The sequence below is a fragment of the Scardinius erythrophthalmus genome, assembly GCF_964197995.2.
Source record: "Scardinius erythrophthalmus genome assembly, chromosome: 24".
Taxonomy (NCBI): domain Eukaryota; kingdom Metazoa; phylum Chordata; class Actinopteri; order Cypriniformes; family Leuciscidae; genus Scardinius; species Scardinius erythrophthalmus.
Genome location: NC_138244.1, coordinates 12,854,968 through 12,870,599, shown reverse-complemented (window position 1 = coordinate 12,870,599; position 15,632 = coordinate 12,854,968). Strand labels below are relative to the sequence as shown.

At 38.1% G+C, this 15,632-nt stretch overlaps 2 protein-coding genes across 3 annotated transcripts; both read left to right on the top strand.

Annotated features, from left to right (window-relative positions):
* The first annotated feature begins 949 nt into the window (after positions 1–949).
* On the top strand, positions 950–10,667 carry LOC308684574 (ovochymase-2). Its single transcript, XM_081355838.1, has 19 exons — positions 950–1,040; positions 1,121–1,218; positions 1,338–1,435; positions 1,527–1,699; positions 1,780–1,875; positions 1,981–2,132; positions 2,291–2,486; positions 2,717–2,831; positions 2,945–3,078; positions 3,173–3,316; positions 4,945–5,075; positions 5,465–5,558; positions 6,387–6,518; positions 7,055–7,135; positions 7,348–7,531; positions 8,475–8,529; positions 8,673–8,853; positions 9,079–9,212; positions 10,248–10,667. Exons 1-19 carry the CDS (start codon positions 956–958, stop codon positions 10,413–10,415), a joined length of 2,451 nt encoding a protein of 816 aa, XP_081211964.1. The 5' UTR covers positions 950–955; the 3' UTR covers positions 10,416–10,667.
* cyb5r2 (cytochrome b5 reductase 2) lies at positions 10,248–15,050 on the top strand. 2 transcript variants are annotated; one of them, XM_081356658.1, is made up of 9 exons: positions 10,248–11,019; positions 11,746–11,904; positions 12,014–12,086; positions 12,192–12,298; positions 12,378–12,507; positions 12,799–12,882; positions 13,002–13,087; positions 14,320–14,419; positions 14,529–15,023. In XM_081356658.1, the coding sequence occupies exons 1-9, from the start codon at positions 11,005–11,007 to the stop codon at positions 14,699–14,701; spliced, it is 927 nt and encodes a 308-aa protein (XP_081212784.1). In that variant the 5' UTR covers positions 10,248–11,004; the 3' UTR covers positions 14,702–15,023. The 2 variants fall into 2 exon arrangements, with proteins under 2 accessions (XP_081212784.1, XP_081212785.1); XM_081356659.1 differs by lacking the exon at positions 12,014–12,086 and having other exon boundaries at positions 10,774–11,019; positions 12,197–12,298; positions 14,529–15,050.
* Positions 15,051–15,632: the final 582 nt, after the last annotated feature.

Sequence of the window (15,632 nt, the reverse complement as noted above, 5' to 3'; positions counted from 1 at the left end):
CTCTGCACACAAAAGCACAAATATGTTGGCAATTTTAGAACAGGACCCCCGCCCTTGTTTGGTCCGGTGTCGTCGGTGCCAGTGGTGAGCTTCCTACCATCATCTTGCAAGTTGCAACAATTGTCTTTTGTGTCAAGAAGAGCTTCCCTACTGTTTACTAGATCTCTGGTTTGTGTAAATTCTTTGACACATGCAAGACAAAGTGAATTGGCATTGCTGTCTGCATGACTGTAAGACATGAACTTACAATTCTTTAATTTAATGCAAGAAATTGCACTAAATGTGGCAGTTATCAGAATGACTGAAAATAATAACATACTATAAAGTTTCTCTAGTTCATGGTAAGTGCAATATTAATCAGCAGACATACACATTAAACTCAGAATACAACAAATAATGTCCATTTCCCTTCATAAACGACTAGAATCGGCGAGCCTATCCTCTTCATTAATTTAAAGAATCTATACAAGAGAAAGAATCTATTTACAATATAATGTAAATAAGTAACCTAGTAACTTAATTCTGTTTGGTTGGTCTGTTTGGTACACAATATTCTCTGAGAGTGTAAAAATCCAACAACTTCCAATAAACCTTTAGATTAAAAGGTCAATCTGGTCATTGAGGGAAGCATTGTCAGGAGCTTTTCTCTTTCAGCTGAATCACAAGCTGTAAAAAAATTTCTGCGGATGCTCTTTGTACACTTTAGAAACAGTATAATGAGACACACAGATGCACAAAATATTTAAGTTGGATTTAGATCCTTAATATTAGTAGACTATTAAACTATCCTTGGGTCTAGGTTTAAAAGTTGGGTAACAAAGCAACTCACAATGCAATCTTCTGTTCAACACGCCTGTTTCCTGTGTAAAGTTAATGAGTAACCACCCAAAAAGACCACCGCTCTATCACCTCTATAAATACCCCAATCTTAGTCTTTGACAGCAGAGGAAACAGAATGTCTGAACTATCCTACAGGACCTTTGTTGGCTTTCTTAGCTTATTGGGTTGTCTCGAAATGACCTATGCTGTTCCTCTCAGTGGTAAGAAAATGTTTAATTCAATTGTATGTGAACTAGCCACAAATGAATGACAAACCTTTGTTCTGTCACTTGATATGCAGAAGCAAAGTGCGGATCTACTAAGTCAAGAGGCACACTTGACCGTTCTTTGAGAATAGTCGGAGGGTCAGCGGCTAGACGAGGTTCCCATCCGTGGCTGGCACGTAACTGTTCATCTTAACAAATCGCATGATAAATCGTGCAATACTTCATTTTATTTCCAAAAGGCATGCTGTAGATATATCAGTGTGCAAAAATCTATTTCACAATCATCTACAGGTGTCTCTTAGGATCAGAGGATCGCATTTCTGCGCTGCAGCCATCTTGACAGACCACTGGCTTTTGACTGCTGCTCACTGCTTTGCAAGTGTATCCGCGTAGGTCCACTCATTCACCCATGACTAATCATAACTTTTGACCCTGTCAACACTTAAATGACCTACTTTTGAATATAACTGCTTGCCCTAGGGATTTCCTTCACAATATTGAGGCTGTAGCAGGGGAATTCAACCAAAGAAAAGTTGACAGAGGGGAGCAGAACTTCCACATAAAGACTGTAATGTTCCATGAAAAATATCAACGCACCTCTCCCATGAGCTACGACATCGCTTTGCTTGAGATCAATGGGCGCATTCACTTTGGCAAGTCATTCTATGAGACTAACTTATGCAATATATCAGCTATAGAATCAGAGATGAACATATGTGTGTTTTCTTGACAGATGATTTCATTAAGCCTGTTTGTCTGCCTCATCCTGGTGAGAGGTTTCCACCCAAGACCATGTGTGTTGTTGGTGGATGGGGTCGTATTACTGAGAGTGAGAAGCCACTTGAATAACATTGAAATAACAATTGGGAGAAAGACATCAAATATCTCATTACTATAATTAAGGTATTTAAAAAAAGTGTTATCCTCTCTTTAGGAGGGCCACTTCCATCGGTTCTTCAAGAGGTGCATCTGGACTTGTTAAAGCAAAGCAAGTGCAAACATGTCCTGCAAGCTCTTAGACCTGAGCAGAAGACCTTCACAGTCCTGTGTGCTGGCCCAGAGAGAGGTCGGAGAGATGCCTGCCAAGTAAGTTGACACTAAAGTGGTCTCCCTAACAATGACTTTGATTCTAACGTCCTGAATATTACACATATATGGGACTCCTCTGGTTCAGGTCAGCAGAGATGCGTTTAAGCTCTTGCAACTTTCTGTTTTGAATTCCTATCTGCCCTCCTGTGGTCCAGGGGGATTCTGGGGGTCCTCTCCTCTGCTCTAGAGAAGATGGAAGCTGGGTGGCTGTGGGGGTCACGTCATGGGGTAAGGGCTGTGGCCGAAGCTGGAATGACAACAATATCAAACCATCATCCAAAAGAGGCTCACCTGGAGTATTCACTGATGTCTTAATGTTTCTGTCATGGATCAAGTCAAATCTTAGGAAAGGTGGGTATTGTTGTCGAGTTGGTCCTAGTCTAGTAACTGAAACAATGTAGGTTCAGCAAGAGCTGATCAATTTGCTCTCAAGCAAGACAACTTACCAAGGGTGGACTGGCCATCTGGAGCACCTGGAGGTTTCCCGGTGGGCCGCTATACAATGTGGGCTGGTTAACCCCAAGTTTCAATAAGTAAGTCGAATAAATCAAATCTTTAAATAAATGACTACTTGCTTACAGAACTCAGTGTAGGTGTGGAAAGGTCCCTGTGCAGTGTACCTGATGGAGTTGTACCTGGAAATGAAGGCATTATCAGAAATCCAGCTCTTTCAGGCAAAAGCTACAACCACAATGAGTGAGTTACATCTGAAGTATTTTACATATTTACATATATTTTACATTACATGCAACCAAAAGGCAAAAAGTGAAACTTTCACAGCAACTTACATTTTAATTTTTTTGGTGCAGAATGTGTTTGTGGTCCATTCGAGTTGCCATTGGTGAACGTATTCTTCTGAAGTTCTTGGAGTTTGACTTGGAGAATGACACACAGTGCCAAAGTGATCATCTGACTGTGTACGTGGATGAAGACAGGCGAATAGGTGACGGAGGAAACATTAACAGAATTTATGACTTTGCTGTTCTTTTACTTTCTGCAAGTGGTTGCATATTTCACCATGTGACCTTGCTTACCAGGGCGGTTCTGTGGCAGTCAACCACCCTCTCCAATTCTTATTGGTGGTTCCCATAGTGTCACAGTACAGTTTGTATCAGATGCAAGCAGCACAGGTGCAGGATTTGCCATCCAGACCAGTGGTGTTGGCGTGGACTTCAGTTTTGGTGAGTTTAATCTGTCCGACTGGTTTCTCCTGCTCTAAAAAAAGTCAACAAAGTTTCCTGAAAGGGACAAAACAATGTTTGAAGAAATCTGTATGCTCAAGCCTGTTTGGTGACGGTCCAATTCAGAATGAGGTGTGCAATTGTAGCCCTGCCTGATCACATTGCATGGATGCTTGGAATAGCATGCTTGCTTGCATACTGTGTGCTTGATTAGCGGGCTTGCTTGCACATGCCTGATGATGTTGTTTTCGAGCATTGTCTCATTTACAATTCTGTGTATCCACAGTTCTGTTATTAAAAAAAAAAAGTACCCTAATGGACCACTTGGACTGAGCTTCCTGACGCACTTCCGTTTGGAAATAGTACGTCTCACTTATTTCCGGTTATGTTTACTTTCAATGTATTGTGGTACAAACGCTAAATGAGTGTCAGCAATAAGATTTAAAAATGTGACGATTTTTATTGACAGGAGAAGGGATATTCTGATGTTTACTGTCTGCGTGCAGAATTTTCCAAACTTATCGGAACATGAAGTTTTAATCCAACCCAAGCCGATCTGAGAAAGCAGCGGGTGTTAAAAATACGCCATTATTTCACCACAGGGTGTCAGTGTTCGTCTAAACCAGTGACCTCGACGCTGAAGTGTGTGAGAACAAATGAATAACATCAGTGCGAACCACGAACATTTATTTATTTGGATTAAATATTGTAATCATTTTTTGTCATTTTTCAATGTCAATCTTTTCACTATTTACATGTTTATGCCCAAAATGATATAATATTCAAAGTAGTTGACTGTCATTCTCCTCTACGCTGTGTACATTATTGATTAAATAGCATTTGGCACCTCGCGAGCATTCATTCATTCAACTATTTTAAAAGACTGGAATAAACACCAGTGCACACAAGCAATCCTTTTTATAGTCAATTTAATTAAAAAATGTAAACCCAACAACAGGTATGAAATGTCAGAAAGAGAAAAAAAAACTGTTAATGGGAAGATAGGACTGCTACAGCTTAGTGGATAAATATATTTAGCCTGTTTATTATTAAGAATGCACAGTTGGAAAGAAAATATATTTATAGGAACATTTCAGCAGGTTCAAATACAGAGACCATTATTCATTATTTTAATCAATTCGCAGCCATAAAACATGTGATAATCTGCATTCTCATGTATGTAGGTGCGCTGAACGCTCTAACCGGAAACTTCCGGTATGTACTAACTAGAACGCGGAAGTAGTCCATTGTGCTCTCCTTAGCAGCACAGGTTGTGCCCAAATGATCTGTCAGTTTCATCACCTGGTCTGCAAAGTGTGTTAATTTCCCCAGTCAGGTTGAGAGGCAAGCAACCGTTCCCCAGTAGAATTCTGTTTTCACACTGCAGCCGCTCAGATAGGCTCCTCAGAGAGCAGAGGGCTTATCTCAATAGGACCGTTACTATAGTTACTGTACATGTCTGCCAGGGGGCCATACACCAGTGGTAAGTTCAGAGAAGGTAAGAGCTAGGTTCAAATCACCACCCTGCTCCCGTCAGTATGACCCTTGCCAGACAGAAATGTGACACCATGCTGCAACGCCATTGGCTGGGCTCCATTCCACCAGTTTCTCCTTTTGTGTTTGTGCAGGAGCTGAATGTGGAACAGTGGTGCTGTTAGAGCCCAAGGTGGCTGTGCGGAGCCCCGCCTACCCGAATGCCTACAGGAACAACAGCCTTTGCCACTGGGTCATCTATGCCCCAGAAGGCCACATAGTCAAGGTAAAAACAACCCTGTAGCCCTATTGTTGGCCCAGTCAGCACCTGGTGTACCCTCTGTCCAGTCATGACCTCTCTGTCCGGTCATGAATGCATGCATGCAGTGAGATTGGAGGCTCTGATCAGTTTCACTGCAAAAGAGAACGTGATACTCAATTAGACGGCAAAGAGCGACGTTGTGACGTCACTGCAGTCATGTAACGCTGGTTGTAATGCTGCAGATTGTTTCAAATTAAGAACCTTTCATAACTTTTTTTGGCCCGAATGATTTTAGGCATCTACAGTGCCAGAAACACCTGACTGGGCCATTCTGTGTTCATGATCATCTCACTCTGTTTGCTACATGCTAACATGCGAATTGCAATGGATTAACTTTACTACGTGCCTTAAAGCTTGACTTTGATGACTTTGACCTTGAGGAGTCCGAAAACTGCCAATATGATTCACTCACAGTGTTCGGAGACATTGATGGCAAGGATGAAATAGGTAAAGTACAAAAAGATGATTACAATTGAAGTATTTGATCTTTTAAAATTGAAACAGAACTATACACTACCGTTCAAACGTTTACCGTCCCTTTTAATGTTTTTAAAAGAAATGTATTGCCGACTAAGGCTCCATTCATTTAATTAAAAATACACTAAAACAGTAATATTATGAATTTTTCTATTTGAATATATTACATTTCTGGTAACACTATAGGGTTTAATTCTCACTATTAAATTGCGTATTCACATGCATATTACTATAGGATATTGGCTGTTTGTTAGTACTTATAAAGCACATATTAATGCCTAATTCTGGATGACCATATGCCCTTAATCCTACCTAAACTTAACAACTTCCTCACTAACTATTAATAAACAGTAATTAGGAGTTTATTGAGGCAAAAGTAATAGTTAATAGTTAGTTAATATTGGACCCTAAACTAAAGTGTATCTTATTATTATCAATGTTAAAAAAAGTTGCTGTTTAATATTTCTGAGGAAACTGGTTTTTTTTTTAGGATTCTTTGATGAAAAGAAAGCATTTAGAATAGAAAACTTTAAAAACATAAAAAAATTATTTACTGACGCTTAAAAAAAAATACTCTACCCAAACTTTTGAACGACAGTGTATATTTTAAAAGAAAACTAATCTGTTTTATTTCATCTTTAATGATGTAAACATTAGAGTTGACGGTTTAATGTTACATGCACTGTGTGTGTGTTACAGTGTCACACTGTTATCAGTTACACAGGAACATTTTGCACTGCGGCATTATGGGAAATGTAGTTTTCAAATGCTCTGCTATTATAATTTTTGTGTTTTAAGTGGTTGTATGTGGCAGGAGCGTTCCTCCGGCTGTTCTCAGCTACGGTTCCATAATGCTTCTGCGGTTCAGCACAGACAACACCATCTCTGCCCGCGGCTTCATCGCCACCCTTTCTTTTATCAGCGAAAAAGGTGAGAGTCAACATTAGCAAAGAAACGCTCACTGCAAGGGTTTAAATGTCACACAACTAAACCTGACTTACATGTGACTCACATGTGCAAATAGTTTGCCACAGTAGAAACACACTAGCTAACTAACTACTATTTATCTCAAAAGGTCAACAGTAAAGTTTAATTGTTTTGCAATCTATACATGCATTTATACAGAAAGTTTATTATAATATATATAAGGCTATTATATAAGACATATGATAAACATTATGTGTAGGGCTATTTGTATATAAAACATCATCTCAAATTCATGTATCAATTTAGGTTTTCTATTGATTGTTGATAATATAATTATATGTATATAATATAGTCCATGTATTTAATATTTAGTACATGATACAACAAAGGCACAATGAATACTGTTTATACATCTCAACTTACTCAACTTACCAAGCCTTTCTTTGACACTACAGAGTTTGTAACCAGAAACCACAGACTTACACTGTGTGAAATGATGACAAAAATGATAAGGCCTTGAATATTACATTTCCTCACAGATCTCCAAAAGACAGCATATCAAGATCAGGGGGAGGAAGCAGATTATGACAGCAGAGTTCTCTCGCCACATTTGCAGGCTGGTTTGTTCTTTGTGTTCTCCACTTTAAAATAGGCTCTTTGTCTCAGAGGGCCTTTAGAATGTGTGGAATCCAGCCGGAGCCAAAAAAATGTGTAAAATAAGGGAATATACACTTATTCAGAGTCACAAATGAGAATTTATCTCTGAACAGATTGTGTGGGTGTATTTGGTTTTACATCAAGTATTCATGCTTGCCTTCCACTGACTTCTCAGCTCCGTGTGGAATGCCTGATATCTTTTCTGGCTCTGGAATGGACGCCCTGAGGAGAGAGGAGGATGATGGGAAACTGCCATGGCTGTGGCACGTCAGCATTGGTCTGGGTGCAGGCCGTGACTGCAGCGGGGCGATCATCCAGTCACAGTGGATCCTTACTGATGCACACTGTGTCTATGACCTGTGAGCAGCTAACATGCCAGAAGTGTTGTATCTAATGGAGCCCCTAAGGGGATATGGTGATGAAAAAAACAAGTTAGGCGGAAAATATATGATATTTGTGTAAAACATTCGCGTTCTACAAAACTTTTGCACAAGGTTTCTCGGGGAAAGGTAATGGTGAGAGTGCATTGAATAATAAGTTTTCCCCCCATCTTATTGTTAATATTTTTATTTTTTTATCATTTCCATGCCCCTTTAAGGTGCGGTCACAAAATTTCAGGCAAAAACCGGTTCATTGTCCATTGACTATTGTGTAGAGATGTATGAATCACCACTCTCACAGAAGTCACTTTCAAACCAAGAAGCTTTCTGTTGGTCAGCGCTGCGAATTCGGGTGACCAACTTGACCGAAATCTGCATGGGGAACTTTATTGCCCTCACGCGAAACTCCACATCTTGCACGTTCTTAAAGGGATACTCCACTTTAAAATGAAAATTCTGTCATCATATACTCACCCTCATGTTGTTTCAAACCTGTAAGAATTTCTTTCTTCTGCTGAACAGAAAGGAAGATATTTAGAAGAATGTCAGTAACCAGACTGTTTCTGGTCTCATTGACTTCCATAGTAGGAAAAAAAAATACTATGGAAGTCAATGGGACCAGAAACTGTCTGGTTATATATGCCTGGTAAATATCTTCCTTTCTGTTCAGCAGAAGAAAGAAATTCTTACAGGTTTGAAACAACATGAGGGTGAGTATATGATGACAGAATTTTCATTTTAAAGTGAACTACCCCTTTAATAACTGGATTTCGCCAGATTTTTTGCAGAGCAAGGGTAAATGTGACACCTTTAGGGGCTCCATAGTTTCTAAAGCCATGCGCATGTATTAACTTTGAAAAAGACATGAACTTTTTATGAAGGCACTATACTAAAAGTACTTTTTATGTTGATTTCTTTGTAGGGAAGAAAGACTTCTAAGAATTGTATCAGTGACGACAGAAGGCTTAAAGAAACAGGTGAGAAGTAACTAAATCAACATCCCACCAACAGAAATTTGGCAGGAATGTTGTTCCAGGAACTAATGTTGATTTTGTGTCTTTAAAGGGACAGTTCACCCAAAAAATGAAAATTCCCCTTAGTAAATGAGATCTCTTTTCAGACCCGTGATGTGATCAGAGTACACGTAAACCCTTATTACAACCCATCCTCTCTCGAATTTAATGTGGCTTTGCTTCAGTTGAGCTCTCCGATAAATCTCAGTGAAAGCACGCAGCCTGTCTGTCTACCCTCTGCTGGACAGGACGTCTCCCCCTCCCTCCGCTGCTGGACCAGCCAAATGTGTACGTCACCCTTCTGCCTTCACGAGTTGACCGCTGTGATGGTTACACAATAGTCTGGAGGATTTTGATATGCGTGTGTGCATCATAAGCAAACATGACATTTCATGAAAACTTGTTGAACTAGAGTTGAACTTTCTGAACTTGAATGTCACCTGAACAATATTTTCTCTGTAGCAAATTGTGCTCTCTGTGGATCTTTAGGTGAATGTTATGCACTCTTTTTAGCAGGACACGGGCAGCACAGACCTGTATGGCTAAAAATATCTGTGCTGGAACGAGCGGTGTGTGAACAACAACACGGAACTAGATTGTCACCTACTTTGTTATGTGCTGGACTGAGCAGTGGAGAATCATGCATGGTGAGGACACTTGCTCTTTACTAATAGGGAATGCAATTGAAGAAATACTGACCTCTAGTGGGTAAGTTCAGTAATGACTCTAAAATGAGCTCTGTCCAAAACCACTTGATGTGTGCTTGTGGTGATCTTGGAAGAGACTGTGGCTGCATCTTTATATGCATACTTCCCTATTATATAGTAGGCGACTGTATGTGGAAAAAAATAGTGTGTACTAATTCACAGTATTCATTAAGCTGTAGCAGCAAAGTACCTGAATTACTATTCCAGTGAGATTCTGAAGTTTGCATCCATTGTACACTTTGCTATCCCATGAGGCCATGGGAGAGGAGTTGTGATGGCAGAGAAGTGACGGCTCGCTGTGTCCGAAATCACCCCATATACCCTTAAATAGGGCACTATTTGAGGGGACAGCCATTTGTAGTGGTGTCTGAAACCATAGTGGACGTTATTGAGTGCACTCATTCAATCCCACAATGCACTGCAATAATGAGTGTACAACAAGGTGTACACTCGACGTCAAGAGAATACCCATAATTCACTGTGACGGTCGCGCCGAATGAATTCCCGCATCTCGCCAGAAGATGGTGCCCGCAGCTTAATACACACACACACACACACGATAGGGGTCAGAGCCGTTGAAAAACATATTTAACGGCTCTGTAGGGGGTGCTTTCGAACACAGCCGACTGTAAATCACGTGACAATGACAACATCACGGTCACGAATGTAGTATGTGCATTCACATATACTGTATACACTATTTAAAACATTATTTTTTTTAACTGTTGCAAAGTAATTACTTATTCAAAGGAAGTACATAAAGAGTATGTTATTTCAGTTGCAACCTATGACTTTCTTTAATGTAGGTCTAACAATAAAAGATGTTAGGCAGTCCATTTAAAGATATTTTGAAGAATGTTTTGGTGACCATGATTTTTTGGGGGAGAACTATATCACTTGATGCAGCAAATTTTCACCTGGAAATGCACATTTCAGTATTTGTATTTTGCTAGTCAATTTCTGAACTTTTCACAGACTCATTGGAACGGTGGACCTCTCGTCTGTCAGACAAACACATCTGGGGTTGTTCTGTTGGGAGTGAAGAGTTGGGGAGAACCTTGTGGTGGGATCCAGAAGCCTGCAGTGTATTCTTCAGTACCAGCCGTCATGAACTGGATCTCAAAGCATTTGGACACTGAGTGAAAACCCTGAATAAGCAGAATTCAGTATATTTTTGTGAATTATTTCGTCCTGAAGTAGGCTACTCAAGGGTGTAGAGGCAAGTGTGTAGAGCTATATTCAAGCAATTTTATGGCATGAAGATTTTTTTTTAAAGAAAAACACGTTTAAATATGTAATTTTGATGATCAAAGATTAGTTTAAATGTTGACTGCAAGGGCGGACATTAAATTGTTTAGACAACCTTGGCTAACTTGAATATAAATATTTTAAAGCATTAAGGCATTTCTGTTTTTATTACTGTAACTGCCTTGGCCTAATGTGCTGTACTTGAGGAGATTCCTTGACCCATCCCGCTGAATGTGATATCAGGCAGTGGGGTGATCCCACACCATTCACAGACACACATGAAGAACCATAGGCAACGCTCTGCTCATTTAAATATTCTATTCCTATTGGCTGAGACCACTGAGGGGCCTACTCCTGTTGGCTGCATTTCATGGTGCAAAGGTTGGAATACAGGAAAGAGATGAACCATGAACAACTTTTACCTCACATACAGTGAACCCTGACCATATCAACTGATACAGTACATTAGGAATAAGACTGCAGCATGGATCAAGTTCTAGTGAGTATTTCCCCCCTTTACATTCATATATTCCCTGCTTTCTTCCTCACTCTGCCTTGCAAAAAGCAATTAGCACCTTGCTTGTCCTCCATGTCAGTTTAACGCTTATCTGTTGAGTTTATTCTAGTTAGAATGACAGCAGTGGAAAGAAGGTGAGAGTAAATTACAGACATATGCAGGTTATCAAATCAATGTTGAATGTAGCACAATATGCCAATAGTTTAGTGTTAGTTGCTCTGTTTATTATCAAATGTCTAGACGCACCTATATTATTCTTAATAAATGCAAATAATTAAATAACAAATTAACTTAATAGTATTATATAAAATGCTTAATAATACTTACATTTTTTATAAAAAAATACATTTTATATTTGTGTACAAAACTATTTAGAATGTAGAATAACAGTGAAGTCATTAAAACAATGCAACTGTGGTGGTTAGGTGGTGTCGACATGTTGAATTTGTTAAATTCGGATGAATTTTGTTAAATTAAATATTTAAATAATAAATTAAACACCATCCAATCCATATCCTGCATAAAAAAACAGATATTAATTACAATATTTAATTAAACATTTATAATTTACACATACATTTACTTATAATTTTACTATAAATATACATTTCATTTACCTATATTTTTATTAAATTATAATTTATATTTGCCTACAAAACTCATTTCAAAGCAATTGTGCCAATAACGTGTTTAATGTGTATTTTGCAGACAGTACCTGTGCTAATTGGGATATCTGTTGTGGTGATCACGGTCCTCTTCCTCGTCCTAAACTCAAGAGGCTCCAATGGAGATCGAAAGCAAAGCAAGTTTCCAAAAACCTTGCAGGATCCTAATCTGAAATATTCACTGCCACTCATAGAGAAAGAGGTCAGTCCGAATTTAAATGCGTACTTAAATATGTTTTATACTGCAAAAGAAAAAGTAAGAATATTGTTGCAGCCCAATTGCACTTCTACTTGTATTTGGTTTGCAACAGGAGATCACTCATGACACTAAAAAATTCCGATTTGGTCTTCCATCCCCGTCTCACGTTCTTGGTCTTCCTATTGGTAGGGCATTTCACTACACCTTTATCACATCAGCAGAATCACCTGACCCAATATCACCTGAGTTTCACTCATTTTCTAAGATGGATCTTGTATTCTGTGTCACAGGTCAGCATGTTTACCTGTCTGCAAAGGTGAATGGGAATCTGGTTATTCGTGCGTACACACCCGTGTCCAGCGATGAAGACCAGGGATACGTTGATCTAGTTGTAAAGGTGTGATGCAATACATTTTGCAGTTGCAAATCTATATGTGGGCTTCATAAAAATCCCTTTCTTCAATATCTCACATAAGGTCTACTATAAAAACACTCATAAAAACTATCCTGATGGAGGCAAGATGTCTCAGTATTTGAATGATATGAAGATTGGAGACACCATTGACTTTAGGGGTCCAAATGGATTACTGGTATACAATGGAAAAGGTAAGGAAAAATCCTCCTTTTAGTTTATTATTACTTATGAATAATCAGTGTTATTTTAGCATTATTTATACTCTATTACATTATTTATTAATACTTTGAATTAACTTACAGTATATTTATATTTTCAGTTTTCCTAGTTCGATCATTTCCAATTTTTTTGTACGATGCAATGCATTTAGCCACTAGAGGGCGATGTCTTATTGTTTTAAGATTACTATATGCATGACCTGTATCCACAATGCATTTTTAAATATTATATTATATTATATATTTCTTTACTGACATTTACAGGGCAGTTTGCTATTCGACCTGATAAAAAATCTGAACCTAAAGTGCGGAAGTTTAGACACGTGGGCATGATTGCTGGTGGAACAGGTAATGATGGACATATTTTGAGTGGGCTCCAATGTATTTATAGTAGGTTTCCAGGAATTCCTGGCAAGACATTTCTTCTAAATATGTATTAATTAAAGATGTCGCGTTCATTCTTTCAGGCGTCACTCCAATGCTGCAGCTGATCAGGAGTATAACCGCAGATCCTGCTGACAACACCAAGTGCTCCATTATATTTGCTAACCAGGTCAGTCACATTCATGACGAAATTCTCATCAAGTTAAAAAAATAAATAGGAAATATATTACTGTAAATGGAGCTCAGTGTGCGTTTGACCTCGTATTTTTGTGCTGCTTCCCAGAAACAATTTCTAAACATCCTTAGTTAAGTGATAAACAGTTTCAGACTTACATAAGCCATATTTTCTCCACCAAAGAAAATAGTTCCAAAAGGTAGTCAAGTTCACCTAAATATTAAAATTCTGTCATTAATTACTCACCCTCATGTCGTTCAAAACCCGTAAGACCTTCGTTCATCTTTGGAACACAAAAAAAAAAGATATTTTTGATGAAATCCAAGAGCTTTCTTGAGTTTTTTCTAGTTTTTGGTTTGTAGAACGTTATTCTAACGTTACGTTAATGTTCTAAAGTTCCTAGAACATTACCATAACCTCTTTACTCCAATATCATTAACCTGCTATATGTCAATAATCATCCAGCACACCTGTGACCCATAGTAAAAGTGGTATGGAAGATGTATGCATGGATGCCTATAGTATCTAAGTAATCTTGTTTTTATTTATTGTTGAATAATTAAAAAATAAGATTAAATTTGTCCATTAATATGTAAGATTTACTATATTTCATGGGGTACCCAGATTTTACATTTCTTAAGCACCAAATAGTTAAAAATAACTTCAACACAATGGTTTTTCAAATATGAAATGTACTCACAGACATTAAAAAAATGATTTGACTTAAAGTAGGATATCAGTACATTTATTTCTTACCACTGAATTTGACAGCGGGACATTCTTCTTTTGGTCCGATTTACATCATGTTCTCTTCAAACTTCAATAAGGGTGTCAGATCTATCCGAAATCATATTTACTCTCACATCAATATTAATTATAAGTAATTATTCAACAAAGAGATCCATAAACGAACGTAAGTCAGTAAGCCAGTAATACCTTCTCAGCTCTTGCTCCAGCGAAGCCTGACTTTCAATTTTAAAAACTCACTCCTCACACACACACACATTATATTTATCCACGTGTCCGTACATTTTAGCTGGAAAACAAGAAAAATAAACGCAAAAAAAGTCTTATTTTAAATGATATTTTCCTAGGGAGTGTTAACACGTTATATATTTGTCATATCATAAGCACACCTTGTTAACACTTAATATATTTGTCATAACATAAGTAAACCTTATTTAATGTTTGTTAGCGGTGTTGTAAAGTGTGTTTCACTCCCACAGACCGAGGAGGACATATTGTTACGTAAAGAGCTGGATGAAGTTCATAGAAATCACCCTGATAAACTCGATCTGTGGTACACACTGGACAAGCCCTCTGAAGGTACAATTCATCTTCTGATAGAAATATCTAGATGAATGCTAATCGTAGAGATCATTTGACTGCCCAACAATAGAGACGACTGTGAAGATTTTCTCTGTTCTTGTGACAGGGTGGAAGTACAGCAAAGGGTTTGTTGATGCTGCCATGATAAAAGACCATCTCCCGCCTCCGGCCAACGATGTGCTCATCGTGATGTGCGGTCCACCCCCCATGATCCAGTATGCCTGCCTGCCAAACCTCGACAAGCTGGGCTACAAAACTGACAACACTTTTGCATACTAAGTCTTCTGCCACTGATTAGTGTATTACACAAACATATTCTGTGATCATTTGTAATAGATGGCTTACAGCTTGTGAAACATGTCGAATCAATGCCAGATGTAGGTTTAAAAATAGATCTTTTGTTGAATCTCATTTGGTTTTGTTTGTGGGGAATTATCTTAGAAAAAAAAGTCCAATTCAGGCCAGTAATAGTGAAAAACTTTTTTTATCTGTATTTTTTTAAGGATGAATATCAAAGTATTTTTAAAAACAGGGTATATGTACATTTCCAGAAAAGTTGGAAAAGTTTTGTAAAATGCAATAAATAATCTGTGATTTGTTCATTCTCTTTAACCTTTATTTAACTGACAAAAGCACAAAGAAAAGTGTTTCAATGTTTTCAATGACCATCTTAAAGGGATAGTTTTAGTCACCTAAAAATGAAAATTCTGTCATTACTCAGACTCATGTCTTTCCAAACCCGTAAGACTTTCTTTCATCTTCGCAACACAAATAAAAATATTTTTAATGAAATCTGAGCGATTTCTGTCCCTCCATCGACAGCTAAGCAACTACAACTTTGACGCTTCAAAAAGTTCATAAAGAGATCTAAACATTAACACTAATCTATATGAATTGAGTGGTTTAGTCCAAATTTTCTGAAGAGACTCGATCGCTTTATATGATGAACAGACTGAATTTAGGGAATTTAGAATTCTCGACATGAGGGCGAGTAATTTAAGAATTTTCATTTTAGGTGAACTATCCCTTTAAAGGGTTAGTTCACCCAAAAATGAAAATTCTGTCAGTAATTACTCACCCTCATGTTGTTCCAACCCCGTAAGACTTTCGTTCATCTTCGGAACACAAATTAAGATATTTTTGATGAAATCTGAGAGCTGGATCACTCCTCCACAGGCTTATGGACACCTTAACTTGCTGGCCCAGAAAA

Excerpts from the sequence above, each read along its gene's own strand:
- LOC308684574 (XM_081355838.1), top strand. The coding sequence starts at position 956 with ATGTCTGAACTATCCTACAGGACCTTTGTTGGCTTTCTTAGCTTATTG. Across the intron at positions 1,041-1,120 it reads CTATGCTGTTCCTCTCAGTG|AAGCAAAGTGCGGATCTACT; the intron begins GTAAGAAAATGT and ends CTTGATATGCAG. Across the intron at positions 5,559-6,386 it reads TGATGGCAAGGATGAAATAG|TGGTTGTATGTGGCAGGAGC; the intron begins GTAAAGTACAAA and ends TTGTGTTTTAAG.
- cyb5r2 (XM_081356658.1), top strand. Across the intron at positions 11,905-12,013 it reads TGCCACTCATAGAGAAAGAG|GAGATCACTCATGACACTAA; the intron begins GTCAGTCCGAAT and ends GGTTTGCAACAG. Across the intron at positions 13,088-14,319 it reads CCATTATATTTGCTAACCAG|ACCGAGGAGGACATATTGTT; the intron begins GTCAGTCACATT and ends TCACTCCCACAG.